The sequence below is a fragment of the Equus asinus genome, chromosome X, assembly GCF_041296235.1.
Source record: "Equus asinus isolate D_3611 breed Donkey chromosome X, EquAss-T2T_v2, whole genome shotgun sequence".
Taxonomy (NCBI): domain Eukaryota; kingdom Metazoa; phylum Chordata; class Mammalia; order Perissodactyla; family Equidae; genus Equus; species Equus asinus.
This window is the reverse complement of record NC_091820.1, coordinates 67305890-67324016: the sequence shown is the minus strand read 5'-3', so window position 1 is coordinate 67324016 and position 18127 is coordinate 67305890. Positions and strand designations below refer to the sequence as shown.

Sequence of the window (18127 nt, the reverse complement as noted above, 5' to 3'; positions counted from 1 at the left end):
GGAAATTTTAGATTCATGTTTTATTGTTATATCTTATACTTCTGAAAAGTCTAGGAAGCAAACTTGGCATGTTTTTCCCTTAACCTTATTGAATATTATTATGTGCCTATATCTCTTTAACTTGGAATGTCATTCTCTGGTTAGTGCTTATAATTTATTGACTTATTCATTCATAAAAGGCAAACTGAACACCTACTATGTGGCAGAATGCTTCTAGGTGTCATGGAAAAAACACAGTTCTCCTAAGGATCTTGCAATTTAGCATGGTCAAATTTTTCATGTCTCTGTGCTTCAGTTAACAGTAAATGAAGATAATACAGCAGAGGATTATTTTGAGATAATATATGTGGATAATAAGTGTAATGCACCATAAGTCCTCAATATAAGTTAGTTCCCTTCCCTATCTCTCTACAATTCAGCTTAATGCCTACCCTTTCCTTCTGTGTTTGGGTTATAGTGGACATATGTCAAAACGTACCCTTGTGTGGTCAGATATTTATATAAACAACACGTTTGGATGTTTGAAATATGTTTTGAAAGGCTTAAATAAATTTCACAGAAAACAGATGTATGTTTTTGCATTTAGTTTATATTTAATTTCCAAGGAGTATGACTAGATTTGAAATGTCTTTAAATAGAAGAGTGCTTTTCACTTATACTGCTTTTATCTTGCTTTTTGCGTTTGGTATAACCCTCCGCTCCCAATGTGTGTGCAATACAAATAATAGTAAACTCTGTATTATCTCCAATGGACATTGACTCAAAGCTGGCAGGCACGTTGAGATTGAATTCTATGCTGTTATTTTATATAATAAGAATGGGAATAAGTAAGAGAATGGCTTACTCAAAGTCACACAGCCAGTGACTAGAGGCCAGATCTCTTTATCACCAGTCTAACGTTGTTTACATTTCCACTTCCCCTGTGTATGCTTTGTCATAAGAATTATCTTGCATACTTCTTAAAAATATAGATCACCCCATCCCAGATGTAATAAATCAGGATTTTCAGGGAAGAACCTGGGAATCTGTATGTTTCCTTTCACCCAATAATTCTTATGATCAGGTAAATTTGGAAAAGACGTCATGTCACTACACTATGTCATTGTGGCTAAATATTCTAACTGATTCTTTCCCTTCAAAATATTAGGTCAAATTTTGTAATTTTTATTTTCTTGTCTATTCATTTATTGTCTATACCTCTACAAGATTCTGAGTTTATGTCCCATGAGGACATAGATCATGCCTGCTTGTTCCCTACTGTATCCCCCACACTAGAACTGTGCTTGGTACATAGCTGAGGTGCAGTAATATTTTTGTAATGAACGAATGAATATCTAACAGAAAAGTGTGGTCTCTACGTATAGCATACACAGATACAAATGAAGAATAATATAAATTTAAACTAACAGCAGTTTGGAATATTTTTTTATATTATTTTAATAGAAGTATTCTTAGAAGCTTACAGATCCTGAGAGTCCTCATTTTTAATAGCCATTATATTTGTGCCATCAATACATAAGAGTTCTGGTTGAAAAGATACAGTATTATTCTATAGACGTATGAGCATTCTGAGGGACAAAGATTATACAGGAGACAAAAGATTTAGAAACCAGTTCCTTCATTTTGCAGTTTTGTCGGAAAGGAAATCTGAGGCCCAGGGTGATAAAATAACTTGCCCATGGGTCATATAAAATGGGTTAAAAATAGTATATTTCAAAAGTAGGGATGTTTAATATGAAACAGAGGAAAAAATGCTCTTTACATAATTGATAGCTGGGATGTGGAAGAGGGTGTTTGGGATCAGATGGATCCAGTGTGAAGAACTGGAACCAATGCTTAGAATTAATAGGACAATAGATATTGGTTCAGTTTAAGGAAGAACATTTTGAAAAAAATTCTCCAGAAACTGGACTTGGGAAGCTTGCAAAGTAGTATGTTCCACATTGTTGAAGTTTTCATGCAAAGACTAAATAGCCATCCACTTAGAATGTTGAAGAAAGGACTTTAACATTGAATGGAAGGTTAGACTAGTTATGTTTGCATATTGAATAATTTTCTCAGTGCCTTCCAGTTTTGAGGAATGGCCAAAGAAGAACTATTTTAGCCCTAGCATGCAATAAAAACTCACATGACCTGAATGTTTACACGATATATTATTTTACCTTCATCATTGTACATTCAACAGTCACTCATTTCTCCAAAGAAGGATGCAAAAGGAGTCAAAAATAAGTAGAAATTGGTTTCTGCTTTCCATTTTCTTCTCTCTTCCAAAACTTTTATGACCCAAAAGAAGCAAGAAGCATCCTCAGGAAACTGGTATCTTCTTCCTTCTGCCTGTACCATCATTTTCACAAGCATCAGTAGCTGGGATTATTGTAAAAGAGAAGCTTCTGCATTTAGAATTTGATAAGCATCAGTATTCACAGATAGGAAATAGAGAAAGTCCATGAAAATTTAATGGAGCTTTAGTAAGAAGTTGCAGTTCTTTACTTTTTCTGAAGTCTAGCAGTTCATTCTCAGTGAGAACATGTAATGGGAAATTGAAATGGAGCTATGCTCTTTAAACTAGTATTTTTCCTATGGAGGAAGTTAGAAAAGCTAGGAAAATTGATATCCACTAATATTTTTCTTTTCTACTGGGTAATTTCCACTTGGGATTCTACCAAAACAATCCATGTGTTTCAGGCTTCACATTTAGCATTGAATGCTAAATACATCCAAGGTATTATATTTCCTGAATTTGAAAAGGAAATGCCCTCTAACAAATATAAAGAAGAATTAGTCTTCTTGAACTAAGTGAATAGTTCTTCTGCTTTGCTCTGCACTTTTTTTTGCAAAATCTTACCAAGTATAAAGTTAATGTCATTCATGTTTTTATTTACATTAGAGATTATCTAAGGTGGCTTTGTATTTATGCGGGCCTTGTTGCATAGGAGAAATTCAACTTGGTATACAAAAAAAGGGTACCGTCATCAAATTTAGACCTGAAATTATGAAATGCTATTGAATGGCTTTCTGGACTAAAAGACAGTACACAGGTTTTAAGAATTGTTCTTGCACTTTGTAGATTGGCATGACAATTCTACTGTGTAGATTGGCATGGCAAAGCTATAAAGTTTACAAACATTAGTCATATAAAATGAGCTTTTTGAAAATTGCATGAGAAAGCTGAGAATAAAATTGGTTTTAGACTGCTGCTTCCAAAAAGATGGAGTAGACATAATTTTCCCCACTAAGTATAACTACAATCCCTGGACATTATATGTAAAACAAACATAAGACTGTGAAGGGTAGAAAGAAGTCATATCTGCTAGGGACCACGTGACCTAAGGAATGACACAGTGGTGAGTTCCTTGAATTTTATTTTTGTCTCATATACCCCAGATTGGACATTGGAGAGGCTAACAACCCAGAAACATCAATGAGTGCAACCAAAACGACCCAAGAAAAGTCTATTCTCTCTAGCCAGAGAACAAGGAAAAGGGCAGCTTAGCGAGACAGAAAACATGTAGACAATAACCTCTCTACTCTAGCTAGACACCACAGAAAAAAACTGTAGCCGCATCCCCACCCCTACCAGAAAAGGCCACGTGGACTGCCTAGACTTGTTCCCTTACCAGGCTACAACTAGATGCCTCAACCTCTCACAGAGTGGTGTCAGAGAAGAAAGAGTGCAGAGCTGAGCATTAAAAATTCCTCTTCCCCCCTTCCCCTGCCATGTCAGTAGAGGACTTTTCATCCCTACCCCCACCCCCACTTAAATGTAATGAGGACCATTTACCCCTCCTCATTAAGGTAGTGTTAGAGGAGACGTAGTGGAGATACTGGAAGCCCAAATTCATCCAAGAGTGAAGAGAATCCCCTCCTCCATTGAGAGTCAATGGAAGCCAAGTAGAAAACCTGGACTTCCACAACATTGTGAAAGTCTTCACAAGACAGATGATGGACAGATAGATGATTGGTGATAGATAGATAGATAGATAGATAGATCGAGAGCTATATAACTGTATCCTATACAAAGAGATACAGGAAAAGTTCTATACATAAATCAAAATGGAATTCTAAAAAATGTTCAAATAACCCATGGAATGAAGGGGGGGAAATAGGAAAAAAACCCACAAAGAACAAACAATGCAAAAAAGTTAAATGACATGCATAAGCCATAGATAGCAATAATTGCATTAAATTTAAATGGTCTAAATTCACCAATTAAAAAAACGAGATTAGCAAACTAGATTTGCTTAAATGACCCAAGTTTATGCTGTCTATAAGAAATTAAAATATACTGATATATGTAGATTGAAATTAAAAGGATAAAAAATGCATAGCATGCAAGCATGAATCAAAAGAAAGCAGAAGTGAGTATATTAATATCAGGTGAATGAATCTCTAACAGAAAGGTGTACCCTCTATGTATAGCATACACAGAATACAAATATGTAGTAATATACATTTAAACGAAAAGCAGTTTGGAATATTGTTTCATTTTATTATTACCATATCCTGCTCCAAAGCAGAATTCAGAGCAAAGAAGATTACCAGGGACAAAGAGAGATATTACACATAATAAAAGGGTTAATCCACCAAAGAGACCTTGGAATCCTAAATATATATGCACCAAATGACAAAGCTGCAAAATATGTGTAGTAACAACTGATAAAACTGAAAGGAGAAATAGGCAAATCCAAAATTATATTTGGAGATTTCATCACCTTTTTCTCAAAAAGTGATAGAATTATTACACAGAAAATCATCAATGATATAGAAGAACTCAAAAATGCTTTCAATCATGGGACAGAATAGAGGGCTCAGAAATAAACCCACGCTTATACTGTCAACTGATCTTTGACAAGGGTGCCAAGAATACACAACGGAGAAAGGATGGTCTCTTCAATAAATGTTGTTGGAAAAACTGAATGTCCAGATGCAGAAGAATGAAATTGGACCCTTATCTTATACGATACAAAAAATCAACACAAAACTGGTTAAAGACTTAAACATAAGACCTGAAATCATAAAACTTCTAGAAGAAAAGATTCTGCACATTGTCCTTGGCAATGATTTCTTGACATCAAATATGACATCAAAGCACAGGCAACAAAAACAAAAATAGACAAGCGGGATTAAGCCAAACTAAAAGCTTCTGCACAGCAAAGGAAATAATCAACAAAATTAAAAGGCAACCTACAGAATTGGAGAAAATATTTGCCAATCATTTATCTGATAAAAAGCTAATATCCACACTATATAAGAAACTCCTGCAACTCAACAATAAACAAACAAACAAACTGATTTAAAAATGAGCATAGGAACTGAATAGACGTATTTCGAGGAAAGACATACAAATGGCCAAAAAGCGTATGAAAAGGTGCTCAACATCACTAATCATCAGGGAAATAGAAATCAAAACCATGTTGAGATATCACCTCACACCTGTTAGGATGACTATTATCAATAAAATAAAAGATAATAAATGTTGGAGAGGATGTGGAGAAAGGGGAACCCTTGTATATTGTTGATGAGGATGGTAATTGGTGCAGTCACTATGGAAAACCATATGGAGGTTCCTCAAAAAACTAAAGTTAGAACTACAATCCAGCAATCTCTTCTCTGGGTATATACCCAAAGAGGATTAAATCACTATCTGGAAGAGATATGTGCACTTCCGTGTTCATCGCAGCATTATTCACAATACCCAATACATGGAAGCAACCTAAATGTCCATCAACAGATGAACAAATAAAGAATATGTGGTATATACATACAATGGAATATTATTCAGCCTTAAAAAGAAGGAAATCCTGCTATTTGCGACAACATGGATGAACCTGGAGGATGTTATGCTAAGTGAAATAAATCAGGCACAGAAGGACAAATACTACATAATAACACTAATATGATGAATCTAAATAGTTAAATTAATTGGAGCGGCGAATGGAATGGTGGTTGCCAAGAGATGGGGGAGGGGAAAATGAGGAGCTATTAGTCAAAGTGTACAACGTTTCAGCTAACACAAGATGAATAAGTCCTAGAGATCTACTGCACAGCCCAGTGCCTAAAGTCAACAATATTATATACTTAAAAATTTTCTAAGAGAGTAAATCTTGTTAAGTGTTCTCATCACAAAGTAATAATAACAGTAATAATAATAATAGTAAATAAGAGGATAGGATGAAACTTTTGGAGGTGATGGATAGGTTTATGGCATAGATGGGGTAGGTAATGGTTTTACAGTTATATGGTTATCTCCAAACTCCTCAAGTCGCATACATTAATTATACACAGCTTTTTGTATGTCAAAAAAACCACCCTTAATCAACAGAATCGAATGGACATTTATAAAACACACAGTCAACCAACCGTAGCATACACATTCTTTTCAAGTACCCATGGAACACATATCAAGATAAACCACATCCTGAGCCATTAAACAAACCTCAATAAATTGAAAAAATCGATATCATACAGCATATGTTCCTGACCACAATTGAACCAAAGTAGAAGTCAATAACAAAAAGATAACAGAAAAATCTCTAATGCTTGGAAGTTACACAGTAATCCACAGGTCAAAGAGGAAATCGCAACGGAAATTAAAAAATACATTGGATTCTCAGTTTCCACTCTGACATTTAAGGAGCTTGGAGCTGTCACTTTGCCCTAACAACAACCAAAAAGCTGAACAAACTGAAAAATCAGTAACTCTTCTTAGGTCTGCCAGATAAATGAGGTAGAGAGCAAACCACTGTCCCCAAAATTGGAGAAATAGGCAGGCAAACACAGAGAATCACAACTTGCCGGAAAAGAAACCTCTGTGGGAATCTGTAGTGGGGTAGGAAAACCTAAGCTATAATTGACAGATTGCCGGAGGCTCAGTGTGGACAAGTCTGAGAGTTAAAAACTCCAGGGGGCCCATTCATAAGGGAAACCCCATACTTGTGAGTTTTACCTACAGAAGCTCTACCAGCTTCTTACTATGAACATGGGATAAAAATTCCCTCATGCTTGGCAAGGGCAGGAGAAAAGTACCTATTTTAAAATACACCAGAGCGTTCTGTTCTTCTTGACAAGGGCTGCACTAAAGAAAAACTATTTTACCAGAGGCTAACTTGCTGGGGACTTATCAGAGCCTAACCAACATGGATGAGGGGAAATACCCACCTTTAGCTCCCCTAGCCATTATGTCATACCTAAAGGTGGTGGAAAGGACTGAGAAGCACTTGTGAAATTCACAGGCCAGGTACACAGATTCACTAACATACTGAGACCGAATCATGGGACTATAGAATGTTTCCCCACGCCATACTTCACCACCACAAACTAAAGGCCTATTTACCAGAGCTCCCTTTACCTAGTACATCCTGTTTGACTTTTAACCAAAAATTATAAAGTATATTAAAAGGCAAAACAAAAGCAAAAACACTCCACAGTTTGAAGAAGCAGAGCAAGCATCTGAACAAGACTCAGATATGTCAAGGATATTAGAATTAACAGACCCAGAATTTAAAATGACTATGATTGATATGCTAGAACTCTAGTGTAAAAAGTAGACAACATGCAAAAACAGATGAGTAATGTAAGTAGAGAAATAAAACTTTTAATTAAAAAAGAAATGTTGGAGATAAAAAACACTGTAGCAGAAATGAATAATGCCCTTGGTTGGCTCATTGGTAGACTGGACATGGCTGTGGAAAGAATCTGTGAGCTTAGGGATATGTCAGTAGAAACTTCCAAAAACAAAAAGCAAAGAGAAAAAAAAAGACCTCAACAGAACAGAATATCCAAGAAGTGTGGGACAACCACAAAATGCATAGCATATGCATAATGGCAATACCAGAAGGAGTAAAAAGAAATAGAAATATTTGAAGCAATAATGGCTGGGAATTTCCCTTAAGTTAATGTTATACACCAAACCACAGATCCAGGAAACTTACAGAACACCAAGCAAGATAAGTGCCAAAAAAGAAAAAAGCCCCACAGAATATAACTAGGCATATCATATTCAAACTGGAGAAAACAGAAAATCAAAGATAAAGAAAAAAATCTTGAAAGAATCCAGAGGGAAAAAAATCTTACCTATAAAGAAACAAAGTTAAAAGTTATATCTGACTTCTCCTCAGAAAACATGCAGGGAAGACGAGAGTGGAGTGAAATATTTAAAGTCTTGCAAGAAAAAAACTCCACCCACTTAGAATTTTGTATTCTGTGAAATTATTCTTCAAAAGTAAAGTAGAAATAAAAACTCTTTCACACAAACAAATATTGAGGATATTTGTTGCCAGTAAAACTGCCTTGCAAGAAATGTTAAAAGAAGTTCTTCAGAGGGAAGGTAAATGATATAGGTCAAAAACTTGGATCTATATAAATAAAGGAAGAACATTAGAGAGTAGTGAAGGTAAAAATACATTGAACTGCATGAAAATAAGAAAATGCAACATATCAAAATTTGTGGGATGCAGCTAAAGTGGTGTTGAGGGGGAAATTTATAGTAGTCATGTGCTGCATAATGATGTTTTGGTCAAGAATGGACCACATTTATGACTGTGGTCCCATAATATTAGTACTGTATAGCCTAGGTGTGTAGTAGGCTATACCATCTAGCTTTGTGTACGTACACTCTATAATGTTCACACAATGACAAACTCACCTAATGACACATTTCTTGGAATGTATCCCCATTGTTAAGTGACACATAACTGTACTAAATCATACATTAGCAAAGAGGGAAATCTCAAATCAAAAATCTAAACTGTCATCTCAAGAAACTAGAAAAAGAGGAACAAGGTAAACACAAAGAAAATGAAAGAATAATAAAGGTATGAGAAAAATCAGTGAAATTGAAAAAAGTACCATTTCCATTAACACCCCAAAAATAAAATACTTAGATATAAATCTAACAAAATAGGTACAAGATTTATAGGAGGAAGGCTATAAAACTCTGATGAAAGAAGATTTAAATAAATGGAGAGATTGTCCATGTACATGGATAGAAAGATTCAATATTTTCAAGATGTCAATTCTTCCCAACTTGATGTATAGATTTAATGCAATCTCATTCAAAATCCCAAGTTATTTTGTGGATATCAATAAATTGATTCTAAAGTTTATATGGAATGGAAAAAGAAGCAGAATAGCCAAAACAATATCAAAAGAAAAGAATAAAGTCAGAGGACTGATGCAACTCGACTTCAAAACTTACTGTAAAGCTACACTAATCAAGACAGTGTGGTATTGATGAACGAATAGACAAAATAGATCAGTAAAACAAAATAGGGAGCCCAGAAATAGACCCACATGAATATAGTCAACTGATCTTTGACAAAGGCACTATGATAATTGAATGGAAAAAGGATAGTCTTTTTAAATGGCGCCGGATCAACTGAACATCCAGATGCAAAAAAATTAATCTAGACATAGACCTTTCATCCTTCACAAAAATTAACTCAAAATGGATCATAGACATAAATGTAAAATGCAAAACTATAAAACTCCTAAAGATAACATAGGAGAAAATCTAGGTGACCTTGGGTTTACTGTTGGCTTCTTAGATACAAAACCAAAAGCATGATCCATAAAAGCAAAAAACTGATAAGTTGGACTTCATTAAAATATAAAACTTCTGATTTGCAAAAGACAATCTTAAGAGACTGAAAAGACAAGCCACAAACTGGGAGAAATTCTTTGCAAAACACATATCAGATAAAGGACTGTAATCCAAAATATACAAAGAACTCAACAATATTCAACAATATACAAAATATTGTGGAGTTCTTAAAACTCAGCAATAAGAAAACAAGCAACCTAATTTAAAATAGGCAAAGAGCTGAACAGACACCTCACCAAAGAATATATGCAGATGACAAATAAGCATATGAAAAGATGCTCAATACCATGTGTCATTAGGGAATTGCAAATTAAAACAACAATGAAATACTACTACAAACCTATTAGAATGACCAAAATCCAAAACACTGACAACACCAAATGCTGGTGAGGATTTGGAGCAACAGGTACTGTCATTCATTGCTGGTGGGAATGCAAAATGGTGCAGATACTTTGCAAGACATTTTGGCAGTTTCTTAGAAAACTAAACATACTCTTAACATATGATCCAGTAGCTGTGCTGCTTGGTATTTACCCAAATGAGTTGAAAACTTATGTCCACGCAAAAACTTGCACAAAAATGTTTACAGCAAGTTTTTTCATAATTGCAAAAAATTAGAAGCAACCAAAATGTCCTTCAGTAGATGAATAGACAAACTGTGGTACACCCAGACAATGGAATATTATTCAGCGATAAAATGAAATGAGCTGTCAAGTTATGAAAAGATATGGAAGAAACTTAAATGCATGTTACTGAGTGAAAGAAGCCAATCTGAAAAGGCTACATACTGTATGATACCAAGTATATGATATTCTAGAAAAGGCAAAAATATAGAGAGACAGTAAGATCACTGGTTTCCAGGGACTTGTGGGGAGGAGAGAGGGAGGAACAGGTGGAACACAGGAGATTTTTAGAGCAGTGAAACTACTATTCTGTATGATACTGTAATGGTGAATACAAGCCATTATATATTTGCTAAAGTGTATAGAATGTACAACATTCTGTAACATAATGTAAACTCTGGACTTTACTTAATAATCTACCAGTATTAGTTCATCAATTGTAACAAATGCACCACATTAATTTTAGAAAGATGTTAAAAACAGAGGAAATTGACTGGCGAGTGAGAGGTATATGGGCAACTCTGTGTTTTTCACAGAATTTTTTTCTGTAAACCTAAAACTAGTCAAAAAAAGAGTCTATTAAGTTTTTTTTTTTAACTAATTAATCTGGAAAACAGATTGGTGGTTACCAGAGGCAGAGGGTTGGGGGGGGGTGGGAGAAATGAGCGAAAGGGGTCAAAAGGTAAAAAAATAAAAATAAAAAATAGATTAGGGGCTGGCCCCGTGGCCCAGTGGTTAAGTTCGCGTGCTCTGCTTTGGCGGCCCAGGGTTTCGCCGATTCTGATCCTGGGCGCGGACAAGGCACTGCTCATTAGGCTACATTGAGGCAGCGTCCCACATACCACAACTAGAAGGACACACAACTTAAATATGCAACTATGTACTTGGGGGATTTGGGGAGAAAAAGCAGGAAAAAAACAAAAGAAGATTGGCAACAGTTGTTAGCTCAGGTGCCAATCTTTAAAAAAAATTAATTAGTTAAAAAATTAAAAAATAAGTGGGCTCATTGAAAAGATCAGTAAACTTGACAAATATCTAGCAAAATGAGCAAAGTAAAAAAAAAGAGAAGACACAAATTACTAATATCAGGAATGAAATAGAGGATATCACTACAGACATTGCAGACATGAAAAGGATAATAAGACAATACCACAGACACCTCTAAATGCACAAATTTGACAATTTAAATGAAATGGGTCAATTCCTCAAAAAGTGCAAATTATCACGACTCACCCAATAAGAAATAGGTTACTTGAATAGCCCTATAACCATTAATGAAATTGAGTTCATCATTAAAATACTTCCCTAAAAAGAAACCCACAAGTGCCCAAAACCTACAGCTAACATTATACTTAATGGTGAATAGAATGCTTTCCCCCCTAGATAAGGAACAAAAGAAAATGTCCACTCTGGCCACCTTTATTCAACATAGTACTACCAGTTCTAGCCAGAGCAATAATGCAAAAAAGGGAAATAAAAGAGACGTGATTGGCTTTGTAGAAAATCCTAGGGAAACTACAAAACACTCCTACAAATAATAGGTGAATTCAACAAGGTGTTTGGATATAAGATTAACACACAAAAATCAATTGTGTGTCTATATAGTTAAAATGAACACATTGAAACTGAAATTAAAGATATAATATTATTTGCAATCACTCAGAAAATCAAATGCATAAGTGTGAATCTAACAAAACACGTACAGGACTTGTATAATAAAAACTACAAAACACTGATGAAAGAAATCAAAGTTGTTCTAAATAAATGGAGAGACATTCTGTGTTTATGGAGTGGAAGACTCAACATAGTAAAAATGTAAATTCACCCCAAATTGATATATAGGTTTAACATAATTTCTATAAAAGTCCCAGCAAGATTTTTTCCATTTAGACAAGCCTAAAATTCATATGGAAAGGAAATATGCTAGTACAGCTAAAACAATCCTGGAAAAAAAAAGAATAAAATAGAAGAAATCCAGTCCACTACCTAATTTCAAGATTTATTATACAGCTACAGTAATCAAGACTGTGTGGTATTGACAGGAGGATAGACATATACATCAGTGGAACAGAATAAAAAATGTAGAAATAACCATGTACAAGTATGGCCAGCTTAGTTGATTCCTGACAAAGGTGCAAAAGCAATTCAATGGAGGAAGTCTTTTCAAGAAGTGATGGTGGAGCAATTGGATATCTATAGGAAAACACAAATGAAACTTCACTTAAATTTCATACCTTATACAAAATGAACTCAAAATGGATCATAGATTTAAATGTAAAAAATACAGCTATAAAACTTTTAGAAGATAACAGGGGAAAATCTTCAAGACCTAGGATTTGGCGAAGAACGCTTAGAAATGGCACTAAAAGCACAATCCGTAAAAGAAAAAAGCAATAGACTGGATTTCATCAAAATTAAAAACTTGTGGGCCATGAAAGACCAGGACAATGAAAATATAAGCTACAGACTGGAAGAAAATATTTGCAAACCACATATCTGACAAAGAACTCATATCTGCTACAGAACCAAAGAAAATATTTGCAAAACCAAATATCTGACAAAAACTCGTATTTAGAATATATAAAGAATTCTCAAAACTCAACATTAGAAAAAACAACTTAATTAGAAAATAGGCAAAAGACACGAAGAGACGTTTCATTGAAAAGGATATATGGATGGCAAATAAAAATCTGAAAAAATTTTCACCATCACTAGCCATTGGGGAAATCAAATTAAGAACTTGATGATCTATCGTTACATGCACCAAGGAGAACAGATGCAATTTGTTTTAAAATTACTGACAATACCAAATGCTTTCAAGAATACCAAGAAACTAATCTCTCATAGATTGCTGGTAGAAATGTAAAATAGTACAACTCTCCTGGAAACAATTTGGCAGTTTCTTATAAAACTAAACATGCGATTACCATACGACCCAGCACTTGCATTCTTGGGCATTTATCCTGAAGAAATGAAAACTTATATCTGCACAAAAACCTGTACATGACTGTTCATAAGCGCTTTATATGTAGTAGCCAAAAATTGGAAACACCCTGTGTCCTTCAAAGAGTAAATGGTTAAACAAACATTGCAAAGAAAATGGAAAAAAATGATATATAACTATCGTGGAATACTACTTAGCAATAAAAAGGAATGGGCTATTGATACATGCAACTTGAATAAATCTCCAGAAAATTACGCAGAGTGTAAAAAGCCAATTTCAAAAAGTCACATCCTGTATGACTCCTCCATTTATATAATACTCTGTAAATGACACAGTTATAGAGGTGGAAAACAGATTTGTGATTGCCAGGGGTTGAGGATGGTCAGAAGGGGAGGGAGAAGAATGGTGTGATAAAGGAACACAGAACTGCATAGACGTATCGTACAATATCAATGTTTTGTTTTTGTTATTGTGCTACTATTATGTAAAATGTAAACTGGAGGAAAATGAGGGAAGGAGATCTATCGTTGCAACTGCTTGTGACTCTAAAATTATTTTAATATAAAATGTTTTAAAAATTGCTTCTAAATCCCATAAAATGAAATCTTAGAGTACTTGGAACACCCAGGTAACCATTATGCATCCAAAGTTAATAGAAAACACATTTCAGTTAGGAAGAGCAAGACTGAAAATGGGATATGAACTATAGTCATGGCTGGATGCCTGGTCCCTTTGGGAGAAGAACTAATTTGTGTTTATTTTGAAAGATTTGGCAGATTATTTTCTCCAGAAAAACAAAAACAAAAGCATGTTCTGCAATGGACTGCATGTTGCTTAAAAGTCTGAATGTTTGGAGAAATATCATCTTTCTCCTAATAAGATATTTAAAAGTTGAAACGTTATTTTTATTTTAGCTTGTTGAGTAATAATAAAATTTTATTATTCTAGGTATCTATTGATTCTTTTAAATCATATTTTATGTAGCATCCATTCATTATTTTAATGGCCAGAACTACTAAGTTTTCTATGTTTACAAAACTTCCTGTTGTATTTCTCTTATAAAGACTTGGATTGGGAATCGAAGAAGGAAATATCGTTTAATGGGGATTGAAGTTCCGCCTCCAAGAGGAGGCCCTGCTGATTTTTCTGAGCAGCCCGAATCTGGCTCTTTGTCTGCCTTCACACCAGGAGAGGAAGCTGGTCCTGAAGTAGGAGAGGATAATGACAGAAATGATGATGTATCCATCTGTTTGTCTGAAGGAAGCTCTCAAGGTATTTTATATGCTGCACCTCCTAATAATAGCTTTTGTAAACTTGTTGCATTTTTACTTGCTTGTCAGCTTACTGCGCTTCAAATCTACAGTCCTCAAAACATTTGGTCAAACATTTGAAAAGAAACAGATTTATTTTTATTCTATTTTTTAGTAATAATTGTATATATTTAAAGTGTAAAACATGTTTTCATATACATACTGAAATGATTACTACAGTCAAGCTAATTAACATATCCATCTCCTCACATAGTTACCTTTTTTTGTGTATGGTGAGAGCACCTGAAATCTACTCTCTTAGCAAATTTCCATTATACAGTATAGTATTGTTAGCTATAATCACCTTGCTGTACATTACATGTCCATACTTATTCATCCTATGTAATTGCAACTTTGTACTCTTTGATCAATATCTCTTCATTTTCTCCACCTCCCCACCCTGGTAACTACCATTCTACTCTCTGCTTCTACATATTTGACTTTTTTAGATTCCACATATGAGTGAGATCATACAGTATTTTTCTTTCTGCATCTGGCTGATTCAATTAGCATAATGTCCTCCAGGTTCTTCTGTGTCATTGCAAATGGCAGGATCTCATTCTTTAAGACTGAATAATATTCCACTGTACATATACCACAATTTCTTTATCCATTCATCTGTCGATGGATGCTTAGGTTGTTTGCATATCTTGGCTACTGTGAATAATACTGCAATGAACATGGGAGTGCAGATGCCTCTTCAAGGTACTAATTTCGTTTCCTTTGGGTATATACTCAGAAGAGGGATTGCTGGATTATATGGTAGCTCTATTTTTAATTTTTTGAGGAACCTCCATACTGTTTTCCGTAACGGCTGTGCCAGTTTACATTCCCACCAATAGTGCACGAGGGTTCTCTTTTTTCCTATCTTTACCAACACTTGTCTTTTACCCTTTTGATTTTTACTCCCTCCACCTAAACAGTCTCCCACATCAAGTCATCACAACAAGGAACATTCATCTACCACAATAATGATCTTTCACATTTAGAAATGTTGGTCATTACAACAATCCATACGTTATAATTAAGTATATGATAGTTTTTTATTTTATTGGAATTCTAGTCAATTTCAGTTAGAGCATTATACATGCATTGTTACGAAAGAGAGTATAGTATAATGTGACAAACATCAGATTAGTAGTCAGGCCACCTGGGTGCAAGTCCTAGATCTTCCACTAACTGATTATGAGACTTCAGGCAAAGCATTTAATTCATTGGGCATTAGTTTCCTCATCTGAAAGATAAGGGAATTATGCTGGATCATCTTTATAATACTTCCCAGTGTTTCCCTAAATGATAATTCAAATAATAACATGTAATTATGCCATATGTACATAAAAAGTATTTTTCATTTGACTTTAAGCATAGAAACAGTTCTCTTCTGACACCTTGTCTTACTGAAGATTTTTATGAGGTTTAATTTACATATCATAAAATTCATCCATTGTAAATATAGAATTCAATGATTTTTAGTAAATTTTATAGAGTTGTGCAACCATCATCTCTAAAATCCAATATTAGAATATTTTAAAAACTTCACAAAATTTCCTTGAGTCCATTTGTAGTCAATCCCCACTTCTACCTCCAAAGTCAGGCAACCACTGATTGCTTTCTGACTACATAAATTTGTATCTTCTGGACATTTCATATAAATGGAATCATACAATATAGTCTTTTTGCATCTGTGATACAGAAAATGAAAGAATCTTGCATTGGCTCATTTTGTTTGTTTTTATTTATTTATCAGGATATTAGAACTGTAGTTTCTCCTTTATTTTTTGCCTTTTAAATTTGCTTATGGAGTTTTGTGATGTCAGAACTTTTGTTTGTAATTTTTATGTTTTCAAGTATACCAGTCCATTCTTTTAGGCTTTCTGACTTTGGTGTCATGATTACGAAGTCGTTCCTTGTACTATAATTATGTAAACATACGCCTGTATTTGCTTCTTGTATCCTTATGGTTTCATTTTTACAACTTGATATTCATTCCACCTAGAATTTATTTTGCTTTAAGGTATGTGAGGAAAATACCTAATTTTATTTTTCCAAATGGTTAATGAATTGCCCCTGCACTATTTGTTGAATAATCTAGCATTTTCCAATGAGTTTGTGTAGCTTTTTATAAAATATGTATATATATGTATATACATTCATATATGCATACATACACGTGTAGGTCAAATTCTGCGTTTCCTATTATGTTACATTGATCTGATTGTTTATAACTGTGGCTTTATAAAATATCTAAATATCTGGTAGGGTCTCATTCTTAGCTCTTGTAGCACACTAATTCTTCTAGATAAACTTTAGAATTGCTTAGTCATACCTTTCTCCAATCCCCTTTTCCAAAATTCATTTAAGATTTTTACTGGCACTGCACTAAATGGATAGTGTAATGTGGGAAGATGAATTCGGTTTTGCAAGTGTTGGGTTTTAGATGATGGCAGGCGATCCATTTGGAGTTGTCCAGCAGACCCTTGGTAATATGGGTCTGGAACTCAGAGGAGGAGTTAAGACATGAGAAGAAATATGGTATCACCTACATTGAGGCCAAATAATGTCTAGCCATAGAAATAAGAGATGTAGTTGAGTGATAAAATGCAAAACAAGAAAGGAAGATGGGCAAGGACTGTGTGTTGAGAAATACCCCGATTTGGGGGCTAGAGGAGAAAAGGGAGTCATTGAAATAACATTCAGATACCGGAGAACCAGGATAGTATGTCATGACTGAAACCAAGGAAAGAGAGAGATTTCAGAAGGAAAAGGGGTCATTATCTCAATGGTCTCATGGAGGTTGAGTAGAAATTCCTCTCATATGAGGCATCTAAAAAAATAGTCAAAGTTATATAAGTGGCCAATAGAATGTCATTAAATAGCATGTTCTCTAGAAAGCTGACACAGTAATCAAAACCTAATGAGAAAAAGGACAGAGAATCTAATGCATGAATGAAAAAGCACTTGATGAGAAGTGAGATTGCCTAGAATTCCTCTCAGCAGCTTATTTTTCGCAGCTGCATGGTAACCTTTTCATTCTCATCAGAAGTTGCAACAGAAAAGTATGAAAGAATTTTCAAATACTGAAAAGAGCCTTTTTTTGTACCATTTCCTACTAGTTCTGTCCTATTCTCTTCCTCGTTTTGCTGGTGGAGAGCACTAACTCATTGATTTAACTGTGTGATCCTTTTCCTGATGATTAAGTGAATTGTATCCTCTGGCCTAGACTAACATCTTATCTTTAAAATATGCTAACCACATTATCTTCCAGTTATGAAAATGTAGTTAAATGTATATTTACTTTGAGATTTCCATTAATTACATCTAGAATATAGAGACAGAATAATCAGAGTAGCTGCCCATACTATTCTAAAAACTTAACAACTTAAAATTCAGAGTCCTTTATAATCTTGTTGATTCAACAGAGTTAAAATCTTCTAAATGACTAAGAAGAAGAACTGTCTTTAAATCAGGGCTTACATTTTTCGTGTTAAAAAATCAATTAAAAATCACATTAAAATTTTCTAGAAAAAAACTCTGCAAGCAAAAACAAGGATTATTTTTTTAAAACACAGTAAAAGGCAGGTTTGGCCAAAGTCACCAAAAAGTGCTGTTCATCTTTTAGCAGATTCAATTCTATTCCTTTGCTTTTGAG

General features: G+C 34.4%; 1 protein-coding gene across 2 annotated transcripts in view; it reads left to right on the top strand.

The window, feature by feature from the left end:
* HDX (highly divergent homeobox) overlaps window positions 1-18127 on the top strand; it is a 143971-nt gene that overhangs the window by 108473 nt on the left and 17371 nt on the right. For both annotated transcript variants that reach the window (XM_014831064.3, XM_044764034.2), the window contains one exon: window positions 14233-14440. In XM_014831064.3, the coding sequence (XP_014686550.1) occupies window positions 14233-14440 (208 nt within the window). The remainder of the gene's footprint in view (window positions 1-14232; window positions 14441-18127) is intronic.